Source organism: Aristolochia californica, unplaced genomic scaffold, assembly GCF_029961685.1.
Source record: "Aristolochia californica isolate CCGP_79_NKW_82.1479 unplaced genomic scaffold, dmAriCali1.0.hap1 SCAF_11, whole genome shotgun sequence".
Taxonomy (NCBI): domain Eukaryota; kingdom Viridiplantae; phylum Streptophyta; class Magnoliopsida; order Piperales; family Aristolochiaceae; genus Aristolochia; species Aristolochia californica.
Genome location: NW_027181782.1, coordinates 31,110,774 through 31,123,375, shown reverse-complemented (window position 1 = coordinate 31,123,375; position 12,602 = coordinate 31,110,774). Strand labels below are relative to the sequence as shown.

The 12,602-nt window shown below is 39.1% G+C and overlaps 1 protein-coding gene across 1 annotated transcript; it reads left to right on the top strand.

Moving 5' to 3' along the window:
• The first annotated feature begins 4,297 nt into the window (after nt 1-4,297).
• On the top strand, nt 4,298-8,661 carry LOC137944768 (probable serine/threonine-protein kinase PIX13). The gene is made up of 6 exons (XM_068790513.1): nt 4,298-4,502; nt 4,948-5,273; nt 6,513-6,648; nt 7,302-7,444; nt 7,542-7,665; nt 8,040-8,661. The coding sequence occupies exons 1-6, from the start codon at nt 4,433-4,435 to the stop codon at nt 8,465-8,467; spliced, it is 1,227 nt and encodes a 408-aa protein (XP_068646614.1). The 5' UTR covers nt 4,298-4,432; the 3' UTR covers nt 8,468-8,661.
• The last annotated feature ends 3,941 nt before the right edge of the window (nt 8,662-12,602 follow it).

Sequence of the window (12,602 nt, the reverse complement as noted above, 5' to 3'; positions counted from 1 at the left end):
CACTATAGAATTGTTGTTGACCAACAGTTAGGAGAAATAGACAAGTTGTTTTTTCACTAAGATGGTCTTTGTGGCTGATAAAAACCCTATATTATTAAATATCTCTGCCAATTTGCGAAATACAATTTGATTTATCTTGTAAACTTTTTAAAATTTAACAGATGATATGTCTAATGCCTTTTGCAAATACAATGGACCATTAATCCCACAAGAACGTGGTACACATTTATCGCAATGGCATAGATAGTATCTTCTTATGACGACAAGAATACATGTCAATCAAACAAAAGTTACAACCTTTTCTTTGTCTGTCATAATAGCTATGGAGATCTGCAAATTCAATCACCTAAAAGTTATATTTTTTCCTAAAAGTCATAAACACAAATAAATATCAATCTTCAATCATAACCTATTCATCCATACTCAACAATCATATTCATAGCCATAGAAATCTTTAATTAACCATACTGATAAGTCTTGCAATGTCATAATTTAAACATTGTCATTAACACATAACAATCTTCCCAAAGAAGATAGTGTACTTAAAACGCATTACAAATATTTTCTTGCACAATATTTAAGCCACTCGACCGCTCTTCCACTGTCATCTCCATAAACATGACCTCTTACTTGGTGTATCCAACCATTCAGGAGCACAATACTTCATGTCGTCCGATAGATCCGAGATTTCCTTGAGGGCTTTGACCCAATCGCTTTCAACATCACCCTCTTTAGCCTTCATAACATCATTCAATGCCTAAGCAATACGGTTGATTGCATCAATGAATGTATCAATGCCATCAATGGACAATTCACTTTTCTTTCTACTACAACTTGACGATGACGGGTTACTTCTTCTAGATTGCTCAGCTGTCGACTCATTTCTGTCAATGAATGACGATGGAGTTTCTCTAACTACATTAACATCCTCAAGTTCATCCATCGAGACAGGATTCGACCCGCGGAGGAGTTCATCGCCCAGATCTACAGGAATTATACTTGTTGTCCCTGTGGCTATTGATTTTCCCACTACCAAAGCCAATTTGTTGTAAAGGGGGTAGCCTTCACATTTATACTTTTTAGCATCTCTATGATCATACAAGAATAAAACATCTTTTAGACATCTTGGAATAGTGTCCTAGTAATGCGGAAAACATATAATATGTTTTATAGTATATCATGATTTACTAACCTTTACGTAGTCTTGTCATACTGAATGACATGCAGTAAATCGTTGTGTGGCAACCAAACCCACTAGTGTTGAGACAACTCGTTACCGTTTGGTTTGTTTTATTCCATGATCTTGTTCGATTCTTGAGCTGCTAAATTTTTTTTTTATTGACTACATCTTCATTGAACTTATTGACACAGTCCATATATACCTCATGCTTCCAAACCCAATTGGGCAACTTGTTCCCTATATTGACCTGCTCGACCAAGAGTTCAAGTATTTTGCTATCTTCTTCGAAGGGCCAAATGTCATATGATTGAGCAACTTACAACCATTCATAATCTAAATATGAGATGGTCCTCATGGAAAAACATTATCAGACAACCATGAACCGTCACAAAAACACATATCACAAAAAATAGAATACCATGTGATGGATATTTATCACACCCGAATCTCCTCACCACATGGCAAAATTATTCCATAGCACTTTAAACAATTTCAACAACATTCTAAAATATTTCAAAATTAATCAAACTATTTCTATTGCAAATGCACTAAACAATGCAAAAACACACACATCAAGTCCAAATTCACCGAACACCCCTAGTAGAGGCCCTTATGACTTCGCATTCACTACGAACTGTACCTCATCAGTGATGGGGGTCAAGTTTCATTGGCTAATGGACGTCCGTGTAGGCGACTCAACCTTATTTGAACTGGATTAAATACCCCAAACTCTAAACCCTAACCGAGAACCTAAAAATATTTGAAAAAAGCCCAAACCCTAAATCCAAAACCTAAACCCTAAACCCTAGACCTTAAAAACCTCAAAAGCCCTAAACCCCAAACCCTAAACCCTACCACCCCAAAAACCGAGAACACTAAAAAAAAAAAAAAAAAAAAACTAAACCCTTAAATACCAAGCACTAAACCCTAAATACACTAAACCCTAACCTTAATCCCAAAATTAAACCCTATAAAGATGAAATTGAACCATAAATACCATAAACCCTAATCTAAATCTCACAATTATGCAATAATCAATACAAATTACGCACATAAATTAAAATTAAATGAAATACAATACTAAATTAATCCAAAAAAATAGGGTTTAGGCTTACTTTTTGGAATTTGGGGAAAACTGACACCAAATGGTGAAATCAAAGCCGAATCGAAGTAGAATAGTAAAACTCGATGCCGAAATGTAAAAAATCAAAGAAAATAGAAATCGAAATGGGGGAAATTGAATGAAATCGGGAGGCATTTTGGGGGAAAAGAGAATAGTGATAGGGAGAAGGGAGAAAAGAGGGAGGCCAAGAGGGATAAGAGAGGGAGAGCGAGTGCAATGGAGAGGGAAGGAGGCCGCAAGGACGTTCACAACGATAGGGAGAGGAAGAGGGAGGGAGGCCGAGAGGACGTTCACAGCGAGAGGGAGAAGGTAAAGGGAGGTCAAGAGGGAAAAGGGAAAAGGGAGATGGAGGCTAAGAGAGAGAAGAAATTTTTTTCAGAGGCAAAAGAGATGAGAGGAGGAGACCGAGAGAGGCAGGGTGCGGAAGAGAGACTGGAAAAAAAATTGACGAGGGTTCGAAGCATCGTACCCGCTTCATCCGAATGATCATAATATACTACTGAATCCGGATTTTCGAAATTAAACCATGAAGATGATTTTTAGATTTATTTGATTCATCAACATGAATCACACGGGCTAAAAGTTATCTCCCATGTCTTAAGTACCCCGTAAAAATCCACTTTCGTTGACATTTTCTGCTCTACCTCTATTGCTGTGTTTATCGACAGCCCTACACAAACTTTCCTTTTTAATGGATTCAAGTGGCAGCGGACGAAAATAGATGGTGGCGTGGCAGTCGGCGGCACGAGAGAATAAATCGTGCAGCATCTATGAGACACGTAAGCAAGAACTTTTCTTTTTAATTTTGTTTTGTCCATCACACGTGACTCATTCCCCGTTTCCCTGCAGCTTTCAAATATCAAAAAGAGAGACGACCAGAACGAGTTTCCCAGCCGATTTCTCCTCCTGACGCGGATCCATTGAATCGCTTTTTTTTATCCGTAAGTTTCCCTCCAAATTCTCCCCAGCCTGCCACTGGCCCCCCCCCCCCCCCCCCCCTCCCATTCTGGTCAGAATATTCATTATTTATTATTCTGTTTTTCAATGATTCTATGATGTGGGCCCCCGGATATTTCTTCGTACGATTCGACATGCGTCGTATGATACATCATCTCATTTAATTTCAAATAAAATTACAAACTACAACTCTCAATATCTTCTTGTAATTATTATTAATGAAATCTTACTCTAACTACATTATTACTAATGCTAATATATATAAGCATTTTAATTAATAATATATTATATTAATTTAAATTTTTAAATATTTTTAAAAAAATAACTATCTCATATGTCCGATGGTGATTAACGACTCTATCTAAGCCATCTCATCAAATGACTATTCTCAGGGATAGCGGCTTAGCATATTTTGCATACTTTTCGTATTTTATCATATTTTTTAAAATAAAGCAAATGAATTTCCGGTTGGGTACGTTAGTCCAGACCGGCATAGCACAAATCCACAATTCACACATTGACTCAAACTCGGACCGGTGCGGAGTCTCTTTGCCTTTCTTCAAAGAAACCAATCTAATTGACCCAAATTTTCCTGGGTTTTAGTTGTCTGTCTAAATAAACTAATCAATCTTCGGAGTCAAATATTTGAAACCAATTTTGTTTCGCTTGATCCGACCTAACCTCATCGGTTGCCACCTAAGCCTTAATTTTTTCTCCACTGGGTCCCAAATTGATTGCCGGCTGGGCCCAGATCTTGATCGATGAAAGATACCGCATGGGACTCCAAAACGGGCCCACTACGAGGAATTGAAGCGCAAACAGGTAATTTCCACGCGTCGGCGAGGTTCACGCTACGTGTGGCGGACACGGCCGTTGACCACGCCCACATACTCTTTTTCACTGACCATCCAAGAAGCTGTGTCGCAGCGGGAACAGAACATCCAGAATAAAAAATTCAGAGGAGAAATTTGAAACGAAAAGCAATATATAGGTGAGACTGCAAGTCGTAGAGGACAATCGTTCGGGTTTTTCTTCTCCCTGCTTTACCTCTTCTCCAAGAAATATTCGGGATCGTGGATTCCGTCCTCTACCGCTTTCTGGCATAAAGCACAGGGGTGTGACAGTTGGAGGATGTTCGCAACTTGGTAGAGAAAAAAAAGGAGAGAGAGATTATGGGAAACTGCTGCGGGACGCCTGTTAAGGCCTCTCAGAGTCCGAGCACGACAAGAACCTCTAGCCCAGGTTGGAAAGGTTGCTTTGATGGCAGCTTCAGCTTCAGCCGCTTTATATTTTTTTTTTTTTTGTTTTTTGCGTGGAATTGTTTGGGTTCTCTACCTCTTCTCAATTTGTGCTCTGTATGAGAAAGCAAAATTGGGTAGCGGCATTTGCTCTATAATCGGCTCAAAGAACGACCCTTCTTTGGTGGCTTTCGGGGTTTTTACCTTTGGCTCTGTTTTCAGTTTTATGTAGTGAGGAAAAATAGGAGTTACCTGTTTATCTACGATTTGATACGTCTCTTGTTATTCCATTTCAAGCAATTCTACCTTAATTTTTGTCTCCTGTTCTTTCAACTTTCGAAATTATTGCCACCTCCTCCTGAATCATAAAAAGAAACTTCTTTCTTTTGTTCCTTTTTCAAATAATCAGCTGCTTATGTACTTATCTGTTTATTTTAAATCGCATACAGGCACTTCAAAAAGCACTAGCAATTTTTCTAGTAACGGAGGAGTGTTTTCGAGTAGTACGGGGTGTTCTTCGAGCAGCAACGAAGAGATTTACAGATACGGACAAATACTGCCTACTCCTAATTTGAGAGATTTCACTTTTTCTGAGTTAAGGAGCGCTACTAAGAACTTCCGCCCTGACACAGTCCTGGGAGAAGGGGGTTTCGGAAAAGTTTTCAAGGGATGGGTGGAAGAAAAGACGCTCAATCCGGCCAAGAGTGGCAGCGGAGTTATGGTCGCCGTGAAGAAATTGAATTCGGAGAGCATGCAAGGTCTGGAAGAGTGGCAGGTACCTCAAATTCGATCTTCTGATAGAATAAAGTTTTTTGGTTTTTTCTTTTAACAGTCGTTATTTTTGGTTGCGATTTTATTTCTTTAACAAAAATTAATCCTACTCATTACTTTGTGTTTCTTGTTCTCGTGATGGGTATTTCTATTTTCTTCTTTGTTTAATGCGTGATGACGCAGTTGTGGGACTTGCTAGTTGAAATGTTAGGAACCAGGCCTGCAAATCAGTGCATCCAGATCTTAGCATTTAACGTTTGACTTTGGTTACTTGTATTTTTCCTTTATTTTTTTTTCATTTTGAAAAGTTGTAAAGTGACAGGTCTAAGAAATTGGCAAAGTCAAAGTCAAAAACATCTCAGTTGCAGAGTTTGAATTGAATCAAGATGTTTCTATTTTACATTTTTCAGTCAGAGATGTTTGGTTGAAAAGTATAACGTGAGAGCGATAGAGAGAGAGAGAGTTTTCCTTACTACAGTGCTGAAACTTGTGCTTTCTGACGATCCCTCTGATCAGAATCTACTGATAAACTTGATTGACTAGTAATCCATCCGATGAAAAATGGAATAAGATATGATTTAAATTTTCTTATGCCTCTGAATCTTTTTGGAGTTAACTGAAATCCATGTCTTGTAGAGTGGATACCCTTGAGACATTGTTTTGAGGTTAAACTGCATTTATGAATGAAGAAATTTTTAACCATGAAGGATAAGTAGCAGGTGACTCTTTTCATAGCATAAGATTGTCGGTAGAAGACTTCCACCCCCTTCCCATTCATTGTCTAGGTCTGCCAAGTCCAAACATTTCTAATCGACTACTATATTGAGAAAGCTTTTGAGCTTGTTCTAGGTGGATTTGTGTATGGACACATACCATGACTTACTGGTTAATCAAGTACTGGAAGAGAGGCAAAAAGATAATGTGTATTTTTTTATAACTGGTTGGTGCATTGTTTCATCAAACTATAGTGAGAACAGATGTGTAAGATTCACAGTGCCACCTATGGGGACTGCTTGAGAAAATATCAAACCATTTTGTGAAAAGAAAAAATGATTCAATGATGCTACATGTATGGACTGACCTTAGGGTTTTCAATTTGAACTCAATTAGTATTATAGAAGCAGGTCTCTTTCATGCATAATACATCCCATGGATTGGACAACATGTCTTGACTATTTAAACCATGTGCACAACCATAGAGTACTAGAGTTTCATCCTCACTGATTTCATCGTTTCCATGCAGTCGGAGGTGCAATTTTTGGGGAGACTTCATCATCCCAACCTTGTAAAGCTGTTAGGATACTGCTGGGATGACAGAGAGCACTTGCTAGTCTATGAATTCATGCCAAGGGGAAGCTTGGAGAATCACCTCTTCAGAAGTACGTTTTCCCGGACTAGAATTTTGTTCACTATTTTTCATTGGTTATGGTTTCCAGATCTAGGGAACTACTTAATCAAGTTTGATCTACTGCAAGTCCTTCATTGCTGGGCTTGTTACTTCCACTACACTCTTCAATCACATGACTATACTTTATATTTCACACCTTCAGTTAGATGTTTTGAGATTTATGTTATCCCTCTGAAGAAAATTGTGTTTAAATTAGAAAAAAGTATGTCATTGGACTCAGAAAATGCGTTGCTTATTTTTCTTGATTTATTACAACAGTTTGGTAAAATTATATTAGAGTCAGAGACCCACTAAGTTAGAAACCTACTGTATTCAAAACTGAGCTGCAGAAGCAACTGAAAATGAAATTTGGTAGCAAGATCATTACTGCACATATCCTCTAGCTTTTGGACATCACTTTTCATGTTATACTTAAGGTTCAGTGATTGCTACCATATGAAAAAGTAACACAAGTGATGAGTCTAAACCGCCCATAGTGAAATGCAGCCTTCTTGTGGTTATTTTTGTCCTTTGCTTCCCATTTTCTGTTTAATATTCACATTGAAAGATTTTGCAAGTGCCTAGCTAACTTGATCATTCTCTTCAATGGTGTGATATATTTTGATCTATACTTTGGTTCTGCAGGGGGGTCAGCTTATCAACCACTTTCATGGAGCATACGACTCAAGATTGCCATAGGGGCTGCTAGGGGTCTTGCTTTCCTTCATACCTCAGACAGACAAGTCATATACAGGGATTTTAAAGCTTCGAATATTTTGCTTGACTCGGTAAAAAAATGAGTGATCTCAAACTCCTTCCTTCTTAATTAATGGAGATTTGGAGTCTTACATCTCTTCTTCGTTCATCTCTTCTTATTTTTCACAGGATTATAATGCAAAGATATCTGACTTTGGATTGGCTAAAAATGGCCCAATGGCTGGAGATTCTCATGTTACAACACGAGTCATGGGCACTAATGGGTATGCTGCTCCCGAGTATGTGGCCACAGGTACCTCCCTATAACTAGTAACCATGTGAAAGAATTGCTTATATGAGGATCTCATTGCTGATGTAGTCAAGCATCCTGGTGACATCAAAATGGAGGATCACAGGCCCAGTGAGATGTCACCAAAGAGGATCTGTCTGTTTTTTTACACTTTAAAGTTTATATACTCATTCAATTCTCAGAATTTTCTTCCCTTTGTGTTTAATCAATCTCTGGTGCCTTATTTTCCTTCTTCTTCTTCTTCTTCTTTTTTATGTTTTTTTCCTTGTCTTAAATCCCATGTATCTGTAGCTTGTACTGGGATGTCACTTGCCATTTCTTGTAACTTTCAAAATTCATGGCCTTGAGAACAATATTAACACCTTCCATCTGTGCAGGCCATCTATATGTAAAGAGTGATGTGTATGGGTTTGGTGTTGTGTTACTAGAGATGCTCACAGGACAAAGAGCACTGGACTCAAACCGTCCAAGTGGGCAACACAATCTGGTTGAGTATGCAAAACCGTTTCTCTCCCACCGGCGCAAGATAACCCATATAATGGACCCAAGGCTTGAGGGGCAGTACCCATCAAAAGCTGCTTTCCAGGCTGCTGAACTCACATTAAAGTGTCTTGGATCCAATCCAAAGAATCGACCTTCCATGAAAGAAGTTAAGGAGGCTTTGGAGCAGATTGAAGCAATCAAGGACAAGCCAAGAGAGCCCAAAGCTAGGGGTTCTCGCCCCAATCGTACAACGCACCGGGGGCATCAATCTCCTCTAGGTGGGGGATCCCGAGCTCACCAGCACTACAGTAATTCCAGATGAAGCACATGGAAGTGAATCTGTGTCCAATTATTTCCGTTTATTGGACCATCACAAATGTGTCAAATTTTTGTTCTTTGTAAGTTTTTATTTTATTTGTTCATGTGAATTCATTTTTGTTTGTGTGGACTGTATAACTATTTATTGAATTAGATACATACTCAAATTGTAGAGTTGTAATCATCTATTATTTCTGTTGTAACTGTATCAATGATAATCACGGTAATATTATTTTTTATTCTTATATTTTACATGGTATCAGAGCTTCCGATTGATCAATCAGAACTAGTTTGTTATATCAATGATTATCACGGTAATATTATTTTTTATTTTTATATTTTACATGGTATCAGAGCTTCAGATTGATCAATCAGAACTAGTTTTTCGTTGGTAGAAATCCTTATCAGAAACAGTCTTTGTCGTTGTAGCCTATTGCTATCGCCCATACCTAGTACTTCTCTTCCTCTTTTCTATACGATTTCATCGGAGATTAACTAAAAAAAAAACTATGGTCACCCATAGCTGGTACCTCTCTTCCTCTTTTTTATACAATTTCAACGGAGATTAACTCAAAAAAAAAAACAACTATTATCGACCATCTTTGTCGTCGTTGTTGCCTCTGCCTCTACCATTACCACTTCGCATGACGTCCTTGTCGTCGTCCATCTTCACTGTCGATGTTGCTTCTGCCTCTACCATTGCCACTTTGTGTGATGTCCTTGTCGTCGTCCATCTTCACCGTTCCCCCCACACACACACACACACCCACATACACCCGTGTATCACCTTCTTTGCCACCCATTGCCAGTACCTCCATCGTCACTGTCACCCTGCCACCACGCCTCTATCATCACTGCTACCACTGTCACCCATTGCCAACAAATTCCGTGCAACGAAAAAGCTCATCTCTCCCACCACTATAGCCGCAATTGCTCTCCCAACGTTGTCGCTTGATGTTCTTGTCACCAACACCCCGCTGCCACCGCCGCCACACTTAATCCCTCCCCTCACACATCGCCTTCTCTATCGCCCGTTGCCATCCACAACTGTAGCCACCATCGTCACCCTCCTCCTCGTCACCGTCGTTCGCCCCTACGTCCACAGTGCCACCCAGAGTTCTTCCCTCCTGGCATGTCTCGGCATAACTGAGATACCTAAGTTGAGGGGGAAAATTATTTTTCTCCTTCGACACCTCGTCCCACATAGTGTGCAAACTCGCACGTGCAGTTCACACATGCAAAAAAAAAAAATTAAAAAAAAACTCACTACAAAACCTCTTCTTTCCACCGGACGATGCGATTCCGTCAACCTCAGCCGCTGCTCTTCTACTGGACGATGCAATTTCGTCTGCCCCAACTGATGCCCTTCCTTCGGACGATGTGATTCCGTCCACCCCAGCCACTGCTCTTCCACAGGACAATGTGATTCTGTCCGCCTCCAATGATGTTGCTCTTCCCAACCATTGCTCCTCTCAACTGTTGCTCTCCCTACCCGCTACCAGTGTCGTTACTCTTCCACCTCTATTCACCGGACGATGCGATTCCGTCCGCCCCAGTCACTACTCTACCACCGGATGATGCGATTCCGTCCACCCTAGTCACTACTCTACCATCGGATGATGCGATTCCGTTCGCCCCAACCACTGATCTTCCACTAGAGGATGCAATTCCGTCCGCCCCAGTCGCTGCCCTTCCATCGAACAATGCGATTTTGTCCACCCCAGCCGCATCCAGTGCCATTGTTCTTCCTCCGGACGATGCGATTTCGTCTACCCGAGCTGCTTCCAATGCCGTTGCTCTTCCTAGCCGCTACCAGTGCCACTGTTCTCTCCAAACCATTTTCGAGAACATGCTTCATTTTTTTGAAGATCATGATTGGACTCTCCTCTCGGAGCTCCATCTTGCGGGGCCATAATAGAGATAAATATAAAGATAAAGATAATGATAAAGATAGAGATAAAGATAACTAGTGATTGAATTAGAGACATACTCTAATTGTAGAGTTGTAATCATCTATTGTCTCTGTTGTAACTCAATAAATAGTATACACTTGATAAATAATAATCACGGTAATATTATTCTTCATTTGTAAGTTGGATAATAGGGTGAACGGAACTAGTTTCTCCAACATGCAACGGCAACTTCATTTTCACATTTAATGAACCTTATTCTTTCTATAAGCGGTCAAGTTCTATTTACTTGCAACAATTAGTTTAATCTTTCCCTCTTTTCAAAGTACTTGCTTTCATTTGTTGGGTCTGATGCTAAAAGTTCACTTTCAGCATTAATGCATGTAAACGGCAGGTTGATCACCATCGAAAGAAAAATCCTTTTTCTTGAGCAGAAAAGAAAAGGAAAGAGATGCTGAAGGAATCCCTTGGTGGGGATGAAGAAGATAGGGAGGCACAAAGGCCCTCCAGCACTTGTAAAGTTACAAAGCAGCAGTTGCAGCTTTATCTTCTGCTACTTGCAAGGCTGAAACTTCATCACTTATGGCTACTTTTTTTTGTCTGAAGTGACAAATTATTAGATGCATTCCTAGATGTGAGGCAGTTTTGAGTGCTGCACCACCAAAAGCAGTTTTTGAGGTCAAGGAGTTGCACTTGTATAGCATTAAGTGAGAAAAATATCCTATTTGGAAAAGCTATAAATGATATTCCAATACATGAGTCCATTTGGAACCCACCCCTCCCCCAATAAAAGAGTCAATGCATCTCCCAATAACTAAGTTTAATTCCAAACATGATAAAATCTATGATTTTGATCATAATAAAAAAAATGGTTTTTTTTATTTCTCTCAAAATTTTGATTTTACCATTAGAATGAGATTCTCTTGGAATAAATACTTGTCAACTCTATAAAAAATATGCTATTGTTTCTACTCCAAAAAAAATCATATATTGCACACAAAAGTCAAGCCGATTTATAAGATCAAAGAAGTGAGGTAGAATGTGATCAAGATCATGAGCTCAACCCAATTACCTGTTAATTTGTGGAGACTAATTAACGCTCTACGCTGAGTTAGTTGCAGATTGACCTACGAGGTTAGGTCACTATGGGGGTTGGAAGGTGGGCGGGAAACCCCCCTCCCAAGGGTGTAGAGGGCAGAGCCCTCGCTTGGTCCACAATATATTAACTGTTATTTTATTAAGGGTAATTTGGAAATTTCACTCTTGTAATACGGTTGCTATAATTTTATCTTTATAATTGAGGGGTACTACTATTAGGGTTTTATCATCTTATACCAAGGAGTATCTCGAGTTGTAGCCCGAGAGGTTAGAGAGAAATACCTGTAAATGTGAGATTTCTGTTGTAAAGTATTTCATCTTTATAGTGGATTACTGCAATAGCAGAAGACAGGATGTAGTCTCACCTTGAGGCGAACCTGTATAAATTTTGTTGTGTTTTTTTATGTTTATTTTTTTTCCTTTTTCCGCGTTTATTATTATTGTTCCCGTTAGTTTGGAATTAGAGTGTCTAATTCCTAATATTACCCAATCATGTTGTCACTTTTCCTATGTGCTCTATATACATAACATTGTATGATGATGTGAGATTAAGTTAGTGCATGATGTGAGCGTAACGCCTTAGTATCAATACGACACTCACCTCTCAATGAACAATTGCCAAATGATGAATTTTATGAAGTCAAATAATGCATGTACAAATTGGTGAAAAAGTCTTTCTTGCCACATAAAAAGAACTACTCAACATGCATGCAGAGTGTTTAATGAATGGTACAAATCTACAAATTTGGCAATTTCTTCCACTCACATGAAAAGAGTGATTTATACAAATGGGTTCCTTTCACTCTTTCCATGTAATTAGAAGGGATTAACTAGGGGTGGCAAGGGAGTAACTAGGGGTGGCATCAATTCGAGTCGATCATATGTTCAAGTTGGTTTAATTTAAATACTTCGAACTTGAACTCGAGCCAAGCCCAACCTTGAGCCTGAATTTGGAATCGAGTTCAAACCCAATAATTTCTAAAGACCCGGTCGAGCTCTATAAAGTAAGTTTTTATAAATTTTTGTGATCTAAATATACAATTTCAGGTTCCATCGTTTATTGAAAAAGTAGGGTGATCCATTTTTCCTGGGTATAATGAATTCCTCTGCAACATTCCAAATGTGGTCAGG

Coding starts and splice junctions, on each gene's coding strand:
- LOC137944768 (XM_068790513.1), top strand. CDS start 4,433: ATGGGAAACTGCTGCGGGACGCCTGTTAAGGCCTCTCAGAGTCCGAGC. Junction 5,274..6,512: donor AAGGTCTGGAAGAGTGGCAG/GTACCTCAAATT, acceptor GTTTCCATGCAG/TCGGAGGTGCAATTTTTGGG. Junction 6,649..7,301: donor GGAGAATCACCTCTTCAGAA/GTACGTTTTCCC, acceptor TTGGTTCTGCAG/GGGGGTCAGCTTATCAACCA.